We start from the raw sequence: 25488 nt of genomic DNA, 5'->3' as shown, positions 1-25488 counted from the left end.
TATCTAAGTACTCTGTGATGTCCCTTCATTATCTTTATTTGGAAGAGCGGCACCCAGTATATAACAACAGTGTTAAAATGTGTACTCCAAATCAACTGTGCTGCAGTAACCACTAGGGTGATCACTAACACCCTATTTCAGAACCTCTTTTTTAACCTAGATGGGCTTTGTCTGGGACTTTGAGACTACTGGGTGTCAATAAAACACAGTACTTGCAGTCACTTGTGCTCTTCTGAGGTAAGTATCAATCTTAAAACAATGTAGAATAAAAAATGTCTTCAGATAATCCTGTAGTTTTTCTTTCTTAATTCTTTATAAACACAGGAAGTTTTACAGCACAGATATTCCCTTGTTATGGACCAATTATATTTTCATTAAAAAAAATGATAGGTACATATAGTGAAGTACATCATTATTTATAAAATATAAAACATATCCTTTAAAATACAAATCAAGTAGTCATGCAGCGTACCAGATAGTGTGGGGTGCAGAACAAAACACACCCTAAGTTGGCAATTTTGGCATAAAACAGTCATCTCCTGGGTTTAGGTTAATGAATTACCCCTGGTCTTATGTGCCACTATCATCACTCCACACCTTCACCTGGAACTCCTTCAACATTCTTCTGGTTCACTGATGCATTTCTGCTCTCATGTAGCCTTTTTCAAGGTGTAAAATCTATAGTGGTTTGTAATTCCTTATATACCTTTAAAAACATCCCCATTGGTTGGTCCCGAATCTTAACCTTTATATAAACAGAGAATAAAGCAGACTTACTCTATTTCAACATATTATCCCAGTCCAGCTAGTATTTGGAGGAATCTTCCCTTTAAAAACCTTATATTAATAAATATTAATGCTGTAGGCGGCATGCATTCCATGAATAGAACACAAACTGTATCCGGTTACCACGTGTCCCCCTCATGGTTTCCGGAAGTGCCACTCTGGTGTCTATCTCTTGTTTGCTTTGCTACTGGCTTGTCATCTCTATGGTTTGCGCTCCACCAAATGGAGTGCACAGCCTTTCCGGCAATTTCCCTATGGGCGGCGATATATACGCATTTCCGCCCGCTCCGTGTGATAAGAATCTCTTCCGTATATTGCATAGTACTTCACCTTGAGTTCCTACTATCATTTTACTCGGCGGGTGATCACTATTCATGTATCTAATATCTATCGGCTATAACCAACTGATCCCAAATACTGGATGATTTACATGATACCACAATAAACAAAGTCATAATGTATACATACAATGTATACATACAAAAAACAAACATACATTTATAATCACAGATAAAAAATCATGGAAGTATAAATAAATATAAAATATATATATATATATATATATATATATATATATTATATATATATAAAACATCTTGATAAAAATATGCAGATCTCAAATTAAAACATATGGTATTTAATATCTATAAAAACCACTTCAACTCAAACTCCAAATTTAGTCCTCCTGGTGCTAGAAGCTATCCCACCAAAGAGATCAGGGAGAATAAAAACAGTGGGGTTCCATAGATGTGACCTGTGTTTGATGTGCAGAAGTCACATTACACAAGAAAGCAAAAGAGAAGAATTCAAATCATCTATGACAAATTAAACCTACCGTATAAAAGATTTTATTACTTGCAACACAAAAGATTGTATTTCTTTGATAGAGTTTGAATGTGACCTACAGTATGTAGGTCACACTTCTAGGCCATTAAAGGACAGGTGGGGTGAACATCTGCGCAATATCAAAAATGGAGTAGATAATCACTCATTATCAAAGCACTTCAAAGAGAGTCACAACAAAGGTTGTTGATTCCTTATACATGTGGTTGGGATACAATTAGTCCACAATCATTGGCGTAAGAATAAAGTGGACCAAAATTTAGCCCAAGCGGAAATGAAGTGGACTTATGAAATAGGATCTCTAGCACCAGGAGGACTAAATTTGGAGTTTGAGTTGAAGTGGTTTTTATAGATATTAAATACTATATGTTTTAATTTGAGATCTGCATATTTTTATCAAGATGTCTTATATATTTTTTTTTTTTTTTTTATTTATATATTTATTTATACTTCCATGATGGTTTTATCTGTGATTCGGGACCAACCAATGGGGCTGGTTTTAAAGGTATATAAGGAAGTACAAACCACTATAGATTTTACACCTTGAAAAAGGCTCCATGAGAGCAGAAATGCATCGGTGAACCAGTGAAAGGTTGAAAGAGTTCCAGGTGAAGGTGTGGAGGGAAGGTAGTGGCAAGTAAGACCAGGGGTAATTCATGAACCTAAACCCAGGAGGTGACTGTTTTATGCCCAAGCCAACTAGATTTGTCTTTTAAAGGATATGTTATATATTTTACAAATAAAGCTGTACTTCACTATATATACCATTCAATTTTTTTTTTTTATTAAAATATAATTGGTCCATAAGAAGGGAGTATCTTCACTGTAAAACGTCCTGCGTTTATAAAGAATTAAGAAAGAAAAACTACAGGATTATCTCAATACATTTTAAATTCTACATTGTTTTAAGATTGGTACTTACCTCAGGAGAGCGCAAGTGACTGCAAGTACTGTGTTTTAGCAACACCCAGTAGTCTCAAAGTCCCAGACAAAGCCCATCTAGGTTAAAAAAGAGGCAAAGATAATTGTAGTATGGAACCAATCTATGGCAATGATTAGTACTATCTAGATAAGTGCGCTGATACCCTTGTTTTGGTTTAGATTTTGAAACTGGATTCATCTTCTTGTTTTGGATCTGTTTTTCTTAATTGATAAAACAACTAAATCATGTATTTTTGCAATCCATAACCCGAAATTTAGATTTAAAAGCCAAATTAAGAACCACAAAAATATCAGAACCTTGACTCGGATCTGTCCGGATTCACAAAATTTGGGTGGATTTGGATTTCTGGAGAACCAAACCACACATCTCTACTACTACATAGTATACGCATATGCAAATGGAAACCTGTGAGGTCATTGATCCTACACCGGCATCGATAGTATCTGCCCTTGCACCTGAACCATGCTAAATACAAGAGGTACATAAGAACCAGGCTTACCTACCCTGTATGCACAACTCAGAGCTACACAGAACTTATGATATACACTCCCATGACACATCCATGACACTACCATGACACTCTTCAATTTAGGTTAGTTATCGGCAATGTTACCTATGTGTAAATTCACTTCTTTGCACAATCAATCCGACTCAGAATCAGGCCCTAAAACATCACTAAAAATGTTTTTAAATATAAAAAAAAATCATGGTTTTGAAGAAATTGAAGTGGTTACATATGGATATTATTGCATGACTGGCAGAATGATCACATTTCTAATAGCAAAAGACTGCTTTGTGTGTGACTGTGTGCATTAACGCACCAGCAAATAAATAAAAATAAACCAAAAATGTTTTATACTTGTTAAAATCCATGTGGTTACAATTAAGTAGTGTTGTGTAAGGGGCAGTGTCATCATATCTCTGATAGCAAACGGCTGCTGTGGACGTGTAACACTGCACATTAAAGCACCACAATAAATATTTTATAAATCATAAAATCATATGCACTTGATGAAATCAAAGTGGTTACAGTTGGGGATTGCTGTATTATATCTCTGATATCATGAGGCTGCTGTGCATTTTCCAGACAGTTATTGTAGCTGATTTCTGCCCACCCCCCTCATTATACAGTGATCAGAAATCAGCTACTGGGAGTTAACTCACATGGTCACCAAAATCCATTCCATCGACTACCATGTTTAATTGAATATCCTCTTGGGCTTAAATAATGCTTCATATTCAATTTTTTTTTTTTACAAACTTTAACTAAAGCACAACTTTTTCGAAATAGTGCAAAAGTGTCCTGTGAGGCCCTAGGTGTTTGGTTTATTTATTATAAACACTGCTATACTAGCAATGCCACAGTGATCCTTTAAATAAATCAACAATTTGTGCTGGCAAAGAACAGACATTAAATGGATTGAGAAAGCCAATTAGTGTCTTTCATGAACATCAAATTTGACAACAAAATGTCAGACATGCAAACAATGGGATAGTAGTATAAGAGTGCTCATGTGAAAGAAAAACAGGTACCCTAACCAACTGAACAGGCAAATCCCAGAAATGTGATGGTGTAAAATAGCCAATAAATTATGCAGCAATATTTGTTATATGACAGAGTGGTATTTTGTTCACATTGACAATTTGTACAAAAGAAGAGATGTCAACAAGCTCCTCTGGCAAATCCTAGAAATACAAGGCACTAGAGAGCTCTCCTGTGGCTTTGACAATAGAGACTCATTCTTGGGTTGTGGCACTAGAGACCCCTTTTTGGGTTGTGGCACTAGATACACCTTTTGGCGTTGTGGCACTAGAGAACCCTCCTGGAGTTACTGTACTAGAATTGCCTCTAAGGGCACTGAAGACCCCTCATGGGACTGTGGCACTAGAGACCCTTCTTTCATAGGAAATTTAGAAAACTCTCCTGAGGTAGCAGGCTCAAAACACCTGCGTCAGGTGACAGACTCAGATCACCCTCCTGGAGCAGCAGATTCAGAACCCCCACCTGGTGTGGCAGTTTCAGAACCCACTCATAAAGGCTGGACAGTCATTAACCCCTCCTGGCACTTGACACTCAGAAACCCAATGAAATGTCCTGGACCCCAGCAGTAGAGGCAAAGTTCATTGTCCCTGTGATACTGGCATTCAGCTTCCGAGAGACTAGGTTATGGAAAACTTCAAAACCTGCATTTGTTTAGAGCAGGAGTAGAACACCTTGAATACATACATTAGTCACAGATTTTGAATATTTTTTTTCCCAAGGACATCTTAGCAGCAGTAAGTCCTGAAGATATCCTGATGGGGACCATGGGTCTCTCCAACAATTTACACAGTTCCTGTAGTATACCAGTTAAAAGAGTTTGAAATTGGACCAGCATTCCTTTGAAACTCCCAAATCACACTGAATCTATTGAAACTGGTGACTCGGAAGCTTGGGGGTTAACTGGTGGGGAAAATATTCTGTCTGGCAGCTTGTCTGTAGGACATTTTTTTGGTGTAGTACAAAATTAATTTCACACACTGAATAAGGAATATTCTGCAAGATTAAGGATCGCTATTGAATCTCTCTGGTGTAGGCAGATTGAGGCTAGGAACAGAGGAGCTGGATTTAACTTGAAGTGTTTGATAGACAAAACTGATTCTGTCAAGCAAAAGTTGAAAAGTGTCCATGCGGGTAGATAGATCTTGCAGAAATCTCATAATGTGTCCTTGGTTTGTTTGTCTTCTATACATTCAACTAGAATTTGGACTGAGGGTCTCTTTCAGACCCGCTCGCAAGCGCTGTATGCTCGCAAGCAGGTCGATGGTGCCCAAGTGCACATGCGCACGATGGAGGGAGCTCAGTTGTGCGCATGCGTGAGACCTGGCGAGCGATGGGGAAGATGTCGCTCGGGGTCTTGCACCAAAGGGGGCATGCTGTCGATGGTGAGTGACAGCATGCCCCCTTTGGTGGGCGTGCTGGGGACGTGGCTGTCAGACGGAGGCGTTCCCATGGGAATGCCTACCGTGTGGGTCCGGCCCCACTGACATCACTAGTGATGTCAGTGGGAGTGATTTTGGCTCTGATAGAGCCAAAATCACTCCAGGGCTTGCAGCAATGAGACCCTACCACAGGGTCTCGTCGCAAGCCTGATGGTCGCGATGGTCTTGCCCATCATGACCATCATCATGGACGCTCGCATAAGCTGTGGGTGGTAACCAACAGCTATGCGAGCGTCCAATTGGCCACTCCAATTTTAGGTAGCCCGGCCCTGATTCAGAGCGAGCGCTCTGGTCAGAGCGTACGGCAATGAATCAGGCCCTGTCCACCATTAGGGTATGTTCTCCTACCAGATCCAGTGGGCTAGAACAAACTGTTACAGATGTCTGAATTTGTAGATCCATCTTGGCACACTTAGGTCTAGTTGGAGCTGGATTGAAATAGAATTTGGAAGCTTTGATGAAATCTCTGCTCATCTGAAGAATCAGAACCGAAGTAGCACTGAAGACAGAGAAGATCCCTTAGACCAGGAATTGGACTGTAATTGGACTGGCCTGGAATCCAAGTCCTACACCCTGGCACTGATCATGGTGAGCTCAGCCCCAGGACCCTGGAGCTGAAACCCACTACTAGGAACTCAGAAATGATCGGCAAATGAAAACTCAGAACTAGAAAAATCTAGAACTGGAGGCAAGAAAAAAATACTCAGGACTTAAAATCAGCAATGAGGAACTCAGGACTGTACACTGCAAGTGCAGAAGCTCTGGCTTGTAACCTGCACATTGGTATATTGAACTGGAATTGGAACATGCAACTCAGCATGAGCCCCAACTACCAGATACCCAGAACCAAAGACCTAACAGCTTCGAATGATGGAATGCTGGTAGGAGCTCCAAATGTCTGCAGGACTAGGTAGAGAGGCAGGTGCTTGATGGAGACTTGTACACAGGATGAGAACAGGAATAGGTGGCATAGCAGAATTCTGGCTGCAAGAAGGGATGTTGAATGAAGCAGAATGAATGCAGGTGTTTTTACAGATTTGAAAACTGGCTATGAGAAAAATAGCAGCTGGTATAGCATAGGGAATGTAGTCAGACTCCCAACCATTACAATGCCAATGGTCCCATTGCAGACTTCAGTATCCCGAAGGTCACAATCCTGACAGATTCTGATTAAATATTAGGGTTGTGGTAAGATTTTAGGTTAGGCACCATAGGGAGGATTAGGGTTAGGATGCTGGAGAGGTCATAGGGTTAGGCTGTTGGACAAGATGGTTAGGGTTAGGCTGTGGAAGGGGTGATTTAGGGTTAGGTTGCAGGAGGGTTAGGTTAGGGTTATAGGAATAGATAACATTTGTTAAAATACTTATCAAAATCCATCAGGATTTTGACAATCAGGATGATGCTGTCAGTATTTTGACCACCAGCATCCTGTACCCAACCCTAGCATAATTCTTGCTGCAGGAATGGAATGCAAGTGTTAGGATATTTTCAGGATCCCTACTGGAAACACAGGCACTAAGTGGAACAGACTACTGGAACCAGGAACCAGATAGTTGTCTTCTTCTTTAAGCTGGGCATGCACTGCAAGGTAAAATGCCTGTCAGACCTACAGAAAATGTATCTGGTAGCCTGGCACCCAGCAGATATCACGGGCATACATTGTGAGATATCTCATAGTGTATTGGCCCTGATATCTGCACTCCTCCCCAGAGGAGAAGACATTTTCCCATTATTCCCTGTGATGGAACAGGGGAAATATTGGTTAGCTGTGGCTGGGCATAAAGGGCTAGATTCAGACCCACACGCTAGATACATATGCAAATTTTGCCAATTTCTTAAGACGCCCACTTGTGCACATCATCTCCAGGAAGTTTGTGCAACCATCAGTACATCGGGTACTTTCGGAATTGAACGCAGCACTTGTGGCTGACCATATCCTACCGCAAGCACTGCGAGTGCTTTAGTGTGAAATACAAACAGGTGACATGTACAATGACGCTGCCTGTTAATTATGCACACCTCTGAAACGCCATCAAAAGATGCTCAGGCACACCTGCGTTTGCACCTCCACTTCCACATTTCTAGTGTCCAGCCCCTGTCACCACCCACAAATGGCTTCTCCTGTAACTTAGTGAGTCTGGCTGTCTATGTGCAGTGAGCAGATGCTTCCTGATCACTCACACTGGATTGCACATGTGCACTGCAATGCATACACATGCGCAGATTGCAAAAATCAGCTGACTTCTTAGCGAACGGGTCTGAATCGTGACCACACTGCCCAATGCGGCTGACTTTCACTTTGAAAATATTTGATTGAGTGGGCATGCTGGATGGTGCGGAATGCCCGACTGATCAATATTTTCAGATTTGTTTCCCACATACACTGTGTAATTATATAGAATTATATAGAATTTATACAATTAATTGTGTAGTGTATACCCAGCATTAGAAGTAAGTTGTTCTGCAATTTGTAATTCACAGAGACTGGTGTAAATATAATCCTATCTCACTCAATTTGTAGCAAGGTCATGTGAGTGCAGCTCCTGAGAGCTGTCTGGAAGGGAGTGTTCACCTGACTGAATCTAATATGGCTACACCCATGCAATCAGGACATTTGTAAACAATGGATATGCTGATGCTCAGAAATGCCGATGGTGGGCAGGAGAAGCTCAGCACACCATGATATAACTCCACCGAAGAGGATAAGTATGGCTAGGACCCAGATGTGTGACACACAGTTTAAAAAACCAAGCACATCAGTGACAGGGAAAGCCACTATTGTTCTTGAAGTGCTTGCTTTGTTTAGATTGTAGAATAGATACTGATTGCAACATGTAAAAACTAATGAGCTTTAGGCTTACAATGGTCATCTTTCTCAATTTGACAATGTCCTCATCCTCATCACTGATATCAATATCATTATTACACAATATTATTTCATCCCCCATTATTTCATCATGCATTTATAATTAACTCAGAATTTTAAGATAACTAGGTCTCCATTTAATGTTGATATGTATATTTTTTTTATTTTTAAAGTCCATTACTTAACCCCATAATTGTATTAGTGTGGGATACAGGATACACACTGTTTACAAGTTACTTTAACATCAAATTCAACAACTCACAAAAATGGAAATAATTAATATGAAACCATATTTTCTAGAAAAAAAAAGTTTGAAACACAGTTTATATATCTCTCAGTAAAATAAGCCTCAATATCAGAGTTCAAGTTGTTTTTCTTATCATGAAAGGACTAATTGTACATCTTAAAAGTTAGGGACAGATAGGGCAAGTGTATTTAGGGATAACGGATGTCATCTGTGGTTAGGTGACGGAGCTCACCTTAATATTGCCTCCATACCATGTCTTGGAAGTCTATAAACATTCTTCTTCCATTTAAATATGTTTTTATGTTTTTAGGTCTATTATGCTTTTACATTCATTAGCGCTCACTTCTTAATTTTTTTATTTGATGATTTTAGTTTAGGCTGCTGTACACATATATACATAAGTGCAGTACACAATATTCCTTTGCAATTTGGACCTTTGAAATTTTTAACCTTCATGGCTGATAGTGTGCACTTCTAAAATGAAGATACGTATTGGTAGCACTTGGTTTAATGGAATTAGAGGTATATATGATAAAGATTATGGCCTTAAGGGTCATATCCATCTAGTCAATGTGATCCTTATAATTAGTGAATGTTAGTGTTTAAGGAAGAAAAAATATTTTGTGCTGTGGAAAGATCCCTATCCCAAATAATGAAATTATTGTAAATGTAACAGCCATAGAAGACCAGGAAAAAGCCAAAGTCACCCCACACATGGAATTCTTTGAAGTCATCCATGTATAGCTTGGCATAAATTTGCAGAGCACATGGTTATTTAAATCATCTGCAGATAAAAAGTGTCAGAGAAAAGATAATAATTGAGTAAAGGTGAAAGAACCACAGTCCAAGAGAAAAGTCTAATTTTGCCTCATGAGGTTACCACCTCTACTGAGACAATGATATGAAATGAAATGATATGATATGATATGAAATGAACTCAAAGATCATGTGGAAAGTTGGTGTATAATGACTTGACATCCAATGTAAGGAAGGCATAGGTGTCCTTCCATACAATTGATTGAACTTGATTGAGAGAATGGGTGGTGTCTCTGGGACCACAATTATGAAACAAAAGGTTGAAGATAAGAATTGACATAAAAGGAAAGACTGGAGGAAAGGGAATTAATACTATAAATATTGGGACAACTAGGAGGTGAGGTAAGGCATATGTGGATATAGGGGACGTGATAATAAATAGTAATAGGTAGGAATGGTGGGAAAAGGCCATAGATGACTTCATTGGCCACAGCTATGTCTAGAAGGGTTTTGAGGTCAGCAGAAAATATGGGGGGGGGTAGAATCTGTGTCAAGAATGCAGTAGAAAAAGTAGGTTATCTCCTATCAAATAATATTTTTTATCCTGTACCACCAGAAACCCCTCATTTATCTGCCCCTTTGAAAACAAGTGAGATACGTTTTTGATAGATATTTTTTCCTTTCTAGATAGATTTGAGGAATTTGCATATTTTTCTTGTACTCATAGACACATGGGGCCAAATGTTATAGGATGAGAGTTTAGAAAATGTGAGAGTTTAGCAGTAAACTCTAACACTTTTTAAACTTGACAAATGTAATAGAGTCTGAGAACATGCAAACTCACGTTTTTAGACTACAAAAAACTCTCATGATTTAAACTCTCATCTAGATGTTTTCCCATTTTGAAGATAAAACTCGACCAATGTGATAATGTTTTTGATAAACTGTCACATTTTCTAAACTCTCACCCTATTACATTTGGCCCTTGGTATTAAAACCTTCCACAGTGATTTATTAGAATGATACCACAGTATCACTTTAACAAAAGTAGAGAAGAATTCTTATCTGAGTTTTAAAAACCCTCTTTGTTTATATCATATATTTTATTATTTTTAATATTTTGGGGATTAGAAGTGTATCCTTATAAACATAGAAACTTCGAATTTGATGGCAGATAAGAACCACTTGGCCCATCTAGTCTGCCCCTTTTCATTTATCCTTTTGCCAACTTCAACCCTATTTGCTCCTTACATCTCTCTTAAGGATATTCTTATGCCCATCCCAAGTGTATTTAAATTGTTCTTCCATCTTAGCTTCAACCACATCTGTTGGGAGGCTATTCAACTTATCCACTACCCTTTTCTTTGAAGTAATCTTTCCTCAAATTTTGAATAATTCTGTTAATGGTGTTACCAGGACCCCTTTAAGCTCTTTTTGTATCCTTGGATGTATCCCATCTGGCCCCATTGATTTATCCACTTTCAGTTTAGAGAGTTATGTTAGGACCCTCTCCTCTGTAAATGAAATTTCATGTACCTAATTTTTATGAATGCCTCTGCAACTTAACTGTGTCCCCTTCCCCTCTTTTCTGTTGTGACTACTGAACAAAAATAATTATTTAGATGATCTGCTATTTCTTTGTCTCCCTCAATCATGTACTCACTCTCTGTCTTAAGTCTTATTATTCCTCCATTTGACTTCCTCCTTTCACTTATATACTAAAAAAAACATTTTGCTCACTTTATCTACTGACTGGGCCATTTTCTCCTCAGCTTCTGACTTTGCCTCCGTCCTTCTGGCAAGGTACACCTCTTTGTTGTTATTATTTTGAGTCTGCTTATATTTCAAAAATGTCCAGGGATGATGATGTTTGTCCATGCAAGATGAGGTTTTGCCTCTTTCTGAGTCCCGTTTTTGGAGGGAAAAATCTGAACTTGGCGTGCAAACTCGAACCTATCCGAGCCTGCACATCCCTATAAATTACACTTCACTGAACAACATCTTCAAACAGCCAATACCAATTACAAACATGTACAATATTATATACATACTTATAAATACACAGCTGATTTTACATCAGTGCAATTATAGATTAGGAGTTGCAGCTTGCAGGATGGCAATGAATATCACATACATTGCCTATACAGCTGAGGATCCATGGGGGTTAATGCAAACTCTGGCATTTGCAGTACTCAGCAAGGAAAACCAAATACATTGCCTATACAGCTGAGGATGCATGGGGGTTAATGCAGACTCTGGGACTTGTAGTGCTCAGCAAGGAAAATCACTTACCTGAGATGAAAATAAACAGATGATAAGTCCATATTCAGTGAGATTCATGCAGGATAACTAACTGTTTTTAACTTCTATTTAACTGCTATTTAACTGTTATTTAACTGTTATTTAAAATGTTTCCAAACTTTGTAAATTTCCTCAATTCGTATTTTGTCAAACTCAGACAACTGCCCCCCAGACAACTGCCCCCATAACTGAATGCAAAGTAGGTCTGAGTTCCTTCTTCCCATAATTCTTTTAAAATTAAAAGTGTTTAGAATGATGGGAATTGCATGATCATGATCCCTTTTCAATTGTTTATTGGCAAAGTATTGCTTGTGATATAATGAACGTACATAATCAGTTTAAATCAACAAAAAGTTAAAACCTATTAGGAGTCTCTGTTGGTGCAAAAAGCCTTTACTTAACAAAAAGAGTTGGTCAGGATCATGTTGTTTTAAGAAAAAAAAATCTTTAAGTTGTTTTAAATGCATGCAAGGGATTCTCTATCTTTACAATCTTTTTAATTTTTTTTAGCTATTTTCCTATTTTTTGCCTTGTCTACCTCTAAACCGAAATCTTTTTGTCTTTTGGGTGTTCTTGCTGCAACATGGTAGGTCCAATTTTTTGATTCCCAATTGTTGGACTGGGTAGTTCCTCTAAAACAGGGATGGGGAACCTCAGGCCCAGGGGCCGTATAAGGCCCGCGGAATCATTTGGTCTGGCCCTCTGAGCTTTTTTCTGCTAGCCTCATCTGGCTAGAAGGGTGCCAAGAATGGCACCCTGCAGCCAGAATCTATGCAGCAGTGTCACCTGGAGCATTCTTAGAATGCTTCAGATGGTCACACCACTACCCTTACAGCTCCCCGAAGCATCCTCAGGATGCTCCAGACATTGTTGTAATCACTGGTGATTGTGGTCCCACTCCAGTGTGATGTCACACAGATGGGGTATGGTCTTCACCGGACCGTGAATAATGTTATATATATTAAATTGGCCCTCGGTTGAAAAAAGGTTCCCTACCCCTGCTCTTGTGTGATAGATATATAACTATTTAAAATGATAGTGTACTATACATCCAAAAAGAATACCTGATGTTAGTTATCTGGCTCCGGATGCTGTCCAGCACTCATCATGTGAGGTAACAAAAACCACATGATCGGCTTAGCCAATTAGGCTTGGGTCATGGAGTTTACTGGCTTATACTGTATATATCACATGATGTAAACAATACATAGAGCTAGCCGTGTGTGTGGGTATTAATTGTGAATGCTGAAGTGTATATACAAAACCACATGATGAGTGATACTGTACATCAACAAAGAAGAGTAGGGGCCAAATGTAATAAGGTTAGAGTTTAGAAAATGTGAAGAAAAACTCTCACATTTTTAAATTCAGCCAATACAATAAAGTCACAGAACATACAAACTCACATGTTTTTCAGACTCAATAAACTCTCAAGATTTAAACTCTCATCCAGGTGTTTCCTGTATTGACAACATAACTCAATCAATGTATTAGTGTGAGAGATTTACTGCTAAACGCTCACATTTTCTAAACTCTCACCCTATTAGATTTGGCCCTAGATGTCCATTTAATCTTATTATGTATTATGTTTTTTTAAGGGTATAACTGTATCCCATAATATTAATATGGGATACAGGATCAATACTGTTCACAAATTACTTAAACATCAAATTTAACAACTAACAAATCAAGAAAGATTTAATAAAATAAACAGATTTATTTAGAAAAATAACAGTTTAAGTCTCCATTTATGAAACTCTTAATACAAGAATGTCTTTCTTATCATTTAAGAACACAGTTTATATGAAATAGGAATTGTTACTAATTGGTTTTATGAAATAGGAGGTATGTATGGTAGAGTCTATGGCCTCAAATGTCACATACAGTTAGTCAATGTGATTGCTATCATGTATGAACATGAAAGATAAATTAAAATGGTTGGCAATAAAGGAAGAAATAAAATTTTGTGCTGCAGAGTTACCCCCTCGCCAAATAATAAAATTATTGTCAATGTAATGAACATAGAAGACCAGGGACAAGCCTTTCAGCCCCCACATAATGGAGGTCCTTGATCTCAGACAGATAGTTTTGCAAAACTGTACACAGAACATGGTCGTTCCAGTCATCTGAAGATTAAAATAGTCAGAAAAAATATAATTGTGACTCAAGATGAAGGAAAAACAGTCCAAGAGAAAGATTTTGCATGATGAGGTCACCATCTCTGCTGAGACTTGTTTTAAGGAAATATTAAATACGTTCAAAGGATTATCTTTCTTTAGAATCTTTTGGGGGTTTTCTTTAAACTGTTATCCCATTTCTGCTTTGTACATATACAAACTTAAATCTGTTTGACTATTTGGTGTATCTGTTGCAATATAGTTGGTTTGATACTTTGAATCACAATTGTTGGAGTGGGGTCATTTATCTAAAAAATCCTCTCAGTCAAGTCTATTTTATCTGTTTATCTATATTCCCTAATGTGGTCTTTGGGCTTTGCACCAATATCTCTGGGCTTTTAGAGGCTTCAATTATTTGTTGAACAAAAAAAAGAGGTATAATAGCAATTGGAGGTCTTATGTGTCATTTTCAAATAATAATTTTCCAGTCTGTTATTGAAATTTTAGGTTTTGTTCTGCTCAGTCTCACAATTTGGCTTAGAATTTTGTCAGATTGTCTCAAAGGTATGTCAATTTGTCTAGAAAATTATTTTTATTGTTATTACTCTTATATGAATGTACTGCATTATTTTTATAATCCTTCAGGTCTCACTGTATTTTTTTTCTCTTTGGTCTCTAGTAAATGTTTCTCATACTTTTAAATTATTTCATTTATCTTTTTCTAGAAAATATTTATATGTACTTAAACAATCTAGAGACATTTTAGGATCCTCATTTTTTCTAAGATTGTCACTTTTTTAGATCTATATTTAATCATTAGAATCATTAAGTAAAATAAACAGTAGTTGAGTGTTTGGTTCCATTTTGTCTGTAACTCAGGATCACTCTGAAATATGGAGGGCTTAAACAGCCTCAGTGCCCTTGATATATTTTTCTTATCTATATACTGCTAAAGATTAGTACTGTCTAACCAGTTTGGTTGACTCAGCTTTTAACAAATCATTTTGTATGTATTTTGTTTCTTAAAAATTCTGTTTCTTAATATTTTTCACGTTTTTGCAATATACAAATAAAAAAATCATAATCAATAACAAAGGCATAGTTAAAGGTAGGAAATAATCAAAAGTAACAAAAACGCAAACATTATGATAATGGGAGATCACCAGCATGATCTAGAGTGGCAAAGGTATGGTTTAATATACCTATAGTAGTCTAAATAAGTACTGTATGTCAACCTAACTCAAGGTGGTGTGAGGGATTTCCATTGTTATGCCATATGGCACATAGCCGCACTCAATATGTGTTTGTTACGTTTCTGTGAAGGGGATGGAAGACAAAGTATAGATCAATTTAACAACGAGCAGTATCACCATGTTCAATACATCATTGTTAGAATTTGATGAAACTATATAGTGATACTTGACAAAGGGCCAGGAGCCTGAAATGCATTGGTTTAGCACACACCATATCAAGAGTGATGTCATAGCATTGCACTGTTGAGTATACAAGCAACATGCACACCAACACAGGGGACCAGCCAGATGGAGTGGAAGACAGAAGTCTAAATGAAGGCAGAAATAGGGAAAGATATACAGAGTACCCAATCTGTTTACACTAATCGCTGTACAGCCAGTATTGCATCGTAACCCTCCTTTTAAAATGTGTACTGATATTTTTAAATGTATCAAAAGAGCTTTAAACATTGCTATATACTATCATTTTTCCACAGGTTTTGCATTTACACATTGATAAACAATTCTGCACAAGCGCTCAGTTTTTATTGAATTATACTCTGTTATTTATATGGAGCAGCTATTTAATGACATCATATGTGCAGATTTATATTGTTTTCCAGAAACTATATAGTGGTTAGAGGAGGTTTGGCCTCAACGTGACTTGTCCATGGGGTCCAAACCTTGATGAAGATAACTGGGTTATCATGTAATACCAAGGTGAATCTCTGCATTCTATGTGGACCATATTGCATTGAACATGGCTGACAGAGCAGGAGATGTGAACAATTTCCATTGTGATGCAATGTGGTACATAGCTTCACTCAATGTGTGTTTGATACCGTAAGTTTCTGCGTAGGGCGTGGAAACAAGGAGTAAGTTGAAATAACATTGAGTAGAGTGGAGAGTATGGCATCTATATACCAGTAATGGATTTAATTAAATAGTTAACCGTTGACCAGATGTTTAGGTGGTAATGTATATAAAATGATTTAGTCTGAAGAAACTGATTTCTCTGCTACAATACACATTTATTCATTGGATCTTCAAAGTGGTACAGTGCAACTGCATATGTGATAGATTGATTATATCCATACATTGTATGGTTTATATTTACTTTTATTACATGCAATTTTTGCTGCCCATTTTGTCTTTTATATGAATGTTTATTAAATTTACCCTTACTCTATAAAGGAAGTGAGCACCCTCCTTCTATCAGCTTCTGACAATTCTCTTCTGGCAGTGCCTTACTTGGTTTTCCATTGTTTTATTCTGTATCTGAATGAGGCATGGTAGAGGTGTCAATATAAGTCATTTACATAGCACCAGCATATCCCTTTGTACATTACAAAGGTGAACAAAACATTAATAAGATGAGACTTGGTAATAACATCCAGACAAAGAGGAGAGAGAGCCCTGCTCACAAGATAAAAAAATATAGGGAATTAGAAATTTCATACTTGAGGATAAGTGCTACACATTACAAATGGTCCAGCCAGATTGCAAAAGTTCATGGTGAGCTAGCAGTTCTGTATATGTTAGGAACTTATGCAAAATATGGGGTTTGTGTGCATTCTATAAGTCGCAATTGAATGATTTAAAGACTGATGGGGACAGGTGATTTGTTTGAGGTTTGCTGGCTTTCTATACTGTTGTGAATTATATGTGTGCATGCTGTAGATTTATGGAAGAGCCTGTATTGGTGATACATCATATAACCAGTTAATAGAAGCAGAAGGAGAGATACAAAGTATAAAAACATGATTGTAGCATATGTGAGCTTTTACTATCTGGTGACAGTTGCAGGATGTTACAGTTAACAAACAGATAGGAAAATAGTTTATACTGTAAGTGCTAATGACAGGGGAATGGATTAGTGAAGAGGGAATTTGGTGTGATGCTGGGTGGGTGAAGAATAATAAAGCCTTAAAGATAAAGCCATAGATTTTAAACCAGTAAACCAGTTAATATATGTTACAATTTCTTTGAAACTCCACCAGATGCCATGATAATCTCTCTCATTGGGGGACTTTGCTGACATTTATCTTTCAAATTATTTTTTTCTGCCCATAGCATTTAATAGAAGAAGCTGTAACAGGGGATGTGTTATGTGAGACTTGAGTTGATAGTTTGCCTGCAAGGACATGTCTGCAGCTCTTTAAATCTGTTTCAGCTGCAAAGAAAGAAATATATGACTTAGAGGTCTATGTACTAATATTCGTGGACCAGCCACGATTATAATGTATCCATAGAGCCAGGTACTGTATATCTTAATTTTTAATGAACATATCCTTGCTATGTACAAAGGGGAACTCAGAGGGACAGTGGTTGAGGTAATCGATATCCTTGTGAGTTATAACCCCAGCAAATTGTAGAAGTCTTTCACAGAAGTTATAGACTTCTACAGGGCAAGCTGACACTGTACATGCACACAGTGTCAGCTTCTGTAGTCAGCCAGGGGGCTGAGAGAGAGAAGATATAAAAAGATTTATATCCTGCTCCTGGAGTCTTCATAGGCTTACAGTAGTTTACACCATTTAAACTTAGAAAAGTGTCACTTTGTTTTAGAGTTTAGTACATAGGTGTTAGATCATTGTCCCCATTGATAATAATGGGGACTATGATCTGAAGTGCTAATTAGCACTTTGCCAGAGATTTCTGTGAAATCTTCAGCATTGAACCATTAGTACAAGGCTACAATACATAACATTATGCAGAAACTGGAATTCAGCTTATCACAGAAATTGACTAGATTCTGCTGTGGGCCCCTCCATATAAAGCAGATATGTCTATAAATCTAATCCAAGACACAAAGTAAACACCAGCTATGTTGACACCCCACAACGAATCATGCTCCCAATGAAAGATGAAAAGGTTTGCATAGCTTGGTGTGAACTTGGTGCCCATAACTGTTCCGATCCTTTGAACGTAATAATCTCCCTCAAAGAAAAAATATACCATATATATTTGGTGAACCAATGATCTATTGTGTTCTAAAGTCTGTGTTTTTGGCAGATTCTCATTGGATTTGCTTTTAGTAGATCAGAGGACTACAATCCCATTGGCAATCGACAAAAGAAAAACAAAACCGATGGAAAGCAAACACCCAGCCATATAAACAGCTCCAATATACATTATTTGATTCATTTTTAATAAAAAATAAAACAAAACTAGTACCAAACAATGCATAAATTATATATAGAAATATATCAATGTGGACAATGGCACGCAAAACACTATTAATATAAGGAGGAGACTTCCCTTTTTGATTTTCCTATAAAAAGTTGTCTCCTTTTTCATTTTAAATGGACAATATACATATAAAAAACACAAAATCCTCATGTAGTACAATTATGTAGAATTTGTACTACGAAAGTGATGATCATAAGTACATAATATTGTGTATAATGCACCACCTAAAGATGGACATTTGTCAGGGATGCCCCCTTCTGTAGCACTCACAGATCAGTGATAGAAATTCAGCACTTCAAGCATATCTTTTACACCTGGTCTACGGTAGGATTTTTCACACTTTAATACCATATTAAACCCTTCTCGCTTCCATTCATACCATGTGAAGGAAACAGTTCCCAGAGAAGAAATCCATAGTTTTAAAATCCTTTTAATTTTTCAAACACTTGACATACAAATAGGTGATTAAAATGACGTTGAACATATATAAGGTAATCCTTTCAGATAAAAGACTAATGGAAGCAATTGGATATGGAATGGGACCCCCTTTTACCTCTGTCCAAAAATTCCTTCATCCTGGTCACCTTCTGTCAACAATGGACTGTCCCCACTGATGCATTTCCATCCAATCGTGGAACTTTTTCAGGGTGTGGGGGAAGTCCATTGCATACACCTTTTATACCTTGATAATTAGGTAACCTACTACAGGTGTACACTCTAACCCCTAAACCCCTAACACAGTATATATTACATACATTTCATTAGAAGTTATTCAGATATTTAAAACATTAATGTTCCCCAGCTGTAATCCATTGCCACACTTCCAGTTCCCAAACTGGATATGTCACAACCCTCTCTTAGTCCCAGGTGGTTGAAGTTCTAACAAAAATCACACAATGGATGTGATGTCATGTCACTGTGTCTCCACCAAGTTGATGTCCTTCTGGCTGGTGGAAGTTGTCCTCCTTCCCGGTATAAGTGGATTGTAGTTTAGTGGTAATGGTGCACTGGATGTTTTCACATGTCCTTGCTCCTCCTCCATATTGGTATTCCCTTTCTGGAGGTATATTTCTATGCATTGTTCATATATTTAAGACCATATTTTATAGTTTGAGTATAAATCTATGAAATAAGACAGCAGTATCAATTATTTCTAAAATAAGATTATTCCAGTAAAGCAATATTGCATTCATGCCACTTAAACTCCCTATTCATATTAGGTTCTCATTAAAAGTACAAATGCCAATAAATATACGTATTACCAAAAATTTAGCAGCATGGGATCATAAATTTATATAAAATGTTGTCCTAAAAATCTAATTTATTGCACTAATCTTTAAGGCTAACCTATATATATATATATATATATATATATATATATATTATGACCATATTCAGCCTGCTCCACAAAATGTTAATTTTCTGAACGATTCCCTATCAGCCTCTTAAACTGTCCTCCTGGCATTTCTCAAGGCATACCTTGCACCCATAAATTAGACTCACTGATATCCACCTAATAGAGTTATTTTGTGAATCTAACCCCTACATTTAAAGTAAAAGATTAAATTTCATATTCCAGGATGCTATCATATTCATATCTATCTATCTATATACACATATATAAAATAATGCATTAAACATTGGTTGAATCAGTCCTAAACATATACTGTAGTGATTAATTTGTTTCCTCTTGCTAGGGAGCTTGGATAGGTTTCATTTAGTAACCCACTCATGCATAGTCATCCCAGCCTTTCCCAGCTTTACCCCATTCCCACCACACACAGACACATCTCTGGCTTAAAAATTAGTTCTTTATTACCCTTCCCCCTTTTCCTTTCTCTCTCTTGCCCTTCTTCTCAAACCATTTTCTTTTCTTGTTTATTTTTATGTATACGTTTTGATGTGTATAATTTAACAAGGATTTTGTTACTTCTATCTGGATATTAAGCTTTTTGTGGCCACACTGCATTGTTTTTAAATGCACTGCTTATTGTACTTTTTTGGTCACTTATACTGTAGGCTTATGAGTTGCAAATTATTGTGTATGTATTTATCACATTGCGTATGTGTTTATTAGTGACACCTGTTTTGTCAGTTTCTAGTGTAGTAGTGTGCAACAACACTCATTTGAATTGTTAAATTGCTGTAACCCTTAGCTGTAACCCTTAGCATGTACTGAACAGACTTTCTTTTCAGCTTGACACCTTGTATCTTCCTCTATTGGACTGATACTGCTGTAAACCTAATCTTGCATAAAATAGTCTTGCTCTTCTGCCTTATATTTTCTACCTTGCTTCCTTGGATTAATTACTGTTTTGGCAAGGTAACAAACAAACTTGCTTTACTTTTAAACTTCCACTGCTAGATTATTGGTGCTTCAGATTTTTTTCTGTGTTAAATGGACTCAGTTCATGTGTGTTCCCTCTGCTGAATATGTTGTATAACAGACCTATGGATTGTTTAATGGCAATAAGCATGAGCTGTGAAATAGTTTTTTGTGGTGTTGACAGACAAAATTAACATCTTAGAAGTTTTCATGGGAAGACCAAATAGTTTGATAAATTACTTACAAGATGCTCTCTCAACACCATCTAATATTGGTGTTTTTTCAATCTAATGTAAAAATTTAAGTTAGAAGAACATGTTTCTAATTCTACATTTAAGAAAAGCAGCTTTTACATCATTATTCCTAAGTGTATAAATCAAAGGATTCATCATTGGTGTAAAAATTCCGTAAAATATAGTAATGAATTTGTCTGTTCCTGCTAGAGAGCTTGACCTAGATTTCATGTAGGCAGCTATACCTGAGCCATAAGACATTGTCACAACTATCAGGTGAGACCCACAGGTGGAGAAAGCTTTCCGCTGCCCAGCTGCAGATTTCATTTTTGAAATGCTTAAAATTATTTGAAAATAAGATATTAAAATAAATGTGACTGGTGCTATGAGAATAATCACACTAAGAACAAAAATGACTGATTCAATAAGAAAAATATTTTCACAACCGAGTGATAACACTTCTAGCACCTCACATACAAAATTATTAATTTCATTATTGCCACAACGATTTACACTGAGTGTAATAGTAACAAGTGAAGTAGAGAAAATAAACCCACATATCCATGTACCCATGGCTAATCTCACACATACTGCTTTACTCATGATTGTAGTATAATGTAATGGATAACATATAGCTACATAACGGTCATAAGCCATAACAGCAAGCAGAATACACTCATTTATCCCTAAGGAGAGAGAGATATACATTTGTGCTGCACACTCAGCATAAGAGATAGTTTTCTTTACTGACATCAAATCTTTCAGCATCCTCGGCACAGTGGAAGATGAAAAGCAGAGATCCAGAAATGAGAGGTTACAAAGGAAGAAATACATAGAAGTGTGAAGATTGACATCAGTCAGAATTAGAATTATGATAGAAATGTTTCCAATAAATGTGATCATATACACAAACAGGAAGATAAAGAAAAGAATAACTTGTGTCCTGGGCTCACTGGAAAGTCCAAGAAGAATAAATTCCAATAATACTGTATTATTTTTCCAAGGCATTCTTTAAGATAAAATGGAAAATGATCTCAGTGATCAGTTATTAAATAATTATTTTTGTTTATTCAATTGCAAAACACTGAAAAGAAAATCATCTACATTGTATTTTGTAAATATTTCACCATATATAACCGATAAAATGCCTAAAAGTAACATAAACATAATGAAGTGTCATGTGGATGACAGTAAGAGTTGGCTGCAGCTCTTTGCCTCTGAAATCATTCTCATTTAATTATAAAACATCTGACATTGTGAAGGCCAAAGGAACCTGCTGTACTGTAATTGCACCAAGTAGTGTCCTCACACCAAGGACAAGATGGCTTAGTAGAACTCATTTTATCTCCTGGATCCCGTGAAATAACTGTGATTGATTTTGCTCTATCAGTCCATCATTAGTGATCTCTGTTGCCTCCCTGGTAAAAGAGCTGCCAATGAACATGGGAAACTATCCTGACTCTATATTTATCAGGAAGGTTGACACTAAAGTTAAACAAAGGTCTACACACAGTAACTTTAAACTGACAGATGTCTGTAACAGTACATATGCAGTATAAAAGTAAAGACATCCTCCATCAACAGCTGAGGAAGGTCCCTCTGTTACTATAAATTGTGAGGAAGAGAGGTAGTTGCCAATAGACTATTGTCTTAATATTTTTACAGTGACAGGATTATAATTCAACTCCCTCCTTATATCTATCTCTCCTCATTCAAACCACACTACATCTCCTCTAGGGACTGATTCAGAGATGAATGCAGCTGCATCTTTACCCAGCAGCTGCAACAATAGTGCATCAGTGTGCATATTAAAGCACACATATCATTTGCACCACTAAATATTGCACCAGCCCTATGGAAGTGCAGTTTCTTAGTCTAAACATGGCTGTCTGTGTCAGAGCAACTGCATCTTTAGACAGAGTCACTAACCGTGAAATGCCCATGTCTGGTTAGCCACCCTACTGTTATCTCATATAAACACCCACTATAATTTAATCTCTCTGGATGCAGTTTAAAACTGCATTTTTGTGTGGTAACCATTGGAATACATGTGTAGTGTGACTCAGATGCTGGGCTTGAGTTGGAGGGATGTAGGGGGAAGGAAATGCAAAGATAAAAGGGTGCTAGGGAGCATTAGAGGTAGAACATGGCTGGTGTTTGAGAGATACTGGTGGCTCTGAAGAGAAGGGGGGGTGAATAGACAATGGCAAGCTGTAGAGAGAGAAGAGGGTTGGGTATAGAGAGGTTCTGCGGGGCTTAGTAGACATTAGTTGGCTGGAGAGACAGAATTGGGCTGGAAAGAAAGAGGGAGCTGGAAAGAATGAAGTGGTATGGAGTTGGAGATACACTGGGGGCTGGAGATACACTGGGGATCTGAATTGACAGAAGACCACCAGAACTTATGTGCCCATGGGGAGCTGGAGATACAGAAGGGAGCTGGAGTGATAGAAGATGCCTGGAATTGGAGAGACTCTGGGGGCTGGAGTGACAGAATGGAACTGTGAAGCTGGAGAAATAGAAGGGAGCTGGAGTTGAAGAGACACTATGTGATGAGGCTAATGAAATTGAGGGGAAGTAGAGATAATCCACAACTGGCAGGATTATATATGTGAAAGGCTTGGGGACAGTAAACTTCTTTAAGGCACAAATTCTAAAGAAACCAAACTACTGATTCAAATGGTATACCAAATTTGGAAATATAGTTTAACAATATAAAATTGTTTGATCAGGGAAGTTCACATTTTACCCTGGACCAAAACTTCTGTTACTGTACTATATATTAGGTAATTGAACCTTTGTTATATGATGATGGCATTGGTTATTTTCCTAGGCAAACAGGCATCTTCCAGACCATAGGCCAAATACAGAGATCAGTGCTAAATCTACCACTGCTTCAAAATTGTACACAGCAGCTGTGTGAAAATAAGGAAATATTGCAGCCACTGGTTGGTTGTCTTGAGACACCCACCAGCGGCTTCACAAATCCAAATGACTGCGTACAATGATGCAGCTTTGTCACAGATAAGAAAATTATAAGACTTCTTAGTAACCTTATGGTCATGCGGAATGAACACTATAACTGAGACACAGAAGTATCTACAGTATGCAAGTTTATTATACAGTATATGAAAAAGATGATTATTCTTTTGAAAAATATTCCTGAATCATAATAAAGAAGATCAATGTCCGTTAGTAGATATAAACAATATAAAATATATCAGTAAACTTTGATCTGTATTCTTTTACGTAATTTTTTTAATGCGGGACATTTACCAAATTTTGTACAATGTATTGTATTCCTCAATGTGGTGTGTAAGCTTTCCTCCATTCACAATGCCTTGTTTTGATACTGTAAGTATTCATATTTAGCAGTGAAGTTGTTCCTCTTATTGTGAATTAACAGCATACACAGGAGCGCTACTGTATATCAAATTTTTTATATTTACCCTTGTATAGTAGTACATTATTGTGTACTGGTATATCAGAACCAGCTCTGCTCCCCCCATCCAATACTTTCCCTGTTCAAGTAGAGGATCCCCTTTATGGCAGCCAGCTAGGGTCAGCCCTAGAACAAGCCTTATTACACCCATGTGATGTACTGTAGAAGTAATTTTGGTATGCCCTGGCAATTTCTCTCTGAAAACTGGGATCTATGGTGCCCCCTCCATGTACAGTAATCAAGTAAATGAAACAACTACATGGATTATTACCCCTTGATTTTTCTTGTAATCAGGGGTATACCTTGTTTATTTAGAAGAAAGGGGTTCAACATCTACACTCATAATTGAATAATTAGTAGAGATAAAGTATGAGTTTTACTATGTGGTGCAGTTCAGAAACAAATGATTTTATATAAAGTATACATTGTAATCAAAAATATTTACACTATGCATCATTCAATTATGATCCTTTCATGTATTGTTAGAATTTTTTTTCAACATTTAAGGATGGGACTTCTTCCAAATACTGAATGGTTACAGAAAAAAAATCAGAAATATTAAGATTAAAATTTGACAGAAAATATAAAGTGAAAAAATAAAAGTATAAAGGATCCATATTTTCTATATCATAAACCAGTTTAATAATATGTGTATATAGAGGAGACAAATACATTATTTTATTATTCCCTTCCTGTTCTCTTGACCCTTGTACACATCTGAAATATTTTATTTATTTTATGAAATTTAGATATTTAATTTGTTGGGGCTTCTCTTTTGATACTGAACTATGTGGAGATTCAGCACATTTTCAGACTGCTTTGGTATCATGGCCAGCTCCTTCTCCATGCAGGAGACATGGCGGGTGCCACCACTCCTACTCTCATGGAAAACAGGGCTGGGACCACCACTACCGGCTCTCTTTGGCGACAGGGCTAGGACCATCACTTCCTACTCTCTTGAGAAACAGGGCAGTTGCTATCATATAATAAGCTGCTTAAGGTTGATGGCTTACCATGTGTCTAACTCTTTCATTAACCTTCATGACTGCAATCCAAATATAAATAATGTAACCATTAGAAATAATTTCATAACACACAATAGCTGGCAGGAAGAAAGTCCAAATTTAATTGATCACTTCCATGAAGTTTAAGGCAAGGAAAACCAATTGCAATTGCAAACATACTTGGCCTGATTCAGAGACACATGCTATGTTGATACCATATG

The 25488-nt window shown here is 37.1% G+C and overlaps 1 protein-coding gene across 1 annotated transcript; it reads right to left on the bottom strand.

Annotated features, from left to right (window-relative positions):
* Positions 1-20896: 20896 nt before the first annotated feature.
* LOC148512012 (olfactory receptor 2B2-like) lies at positions 20897-21832 on the bottom strand. The gene has a single exon (XM_088482398.1). It carries the CDS (start codon positions 21830-21832, stop codon positions 20897-20899), a length of 936 nt encoding a protein of 311 aa, XP_088338524.1.
* Positions 21833-25488: the final 3656 nt, after the last annotated feature.

Source organism: Taudactylus pleione, unplaced genomic scaffold (assembly GCF_031769625.1).
Source record: "Taudactylus pleione unplaced genomic scaffold, aTauple2 ptg000286l, whole genome shotgun sequence".
Taxonomy (NCBI): Eukaryota; Metazoa; Chordata; class Amphibia; order Anura; family Myobatrachidae; genus Taudactylus; species Taudactylus pleione.
This window is presented reverse-complemented; position numbering and strand designations above follow the sequence as displayed.

Coding starts and splice junctions, on each gene's coding strand:
- LOC148512012 (XM_088482398.1), bottom strand. CDS start 21,832: ATGCCTTGGAAAAATAATACAGTATTATTGGAATTTATTCTTCTTGGA.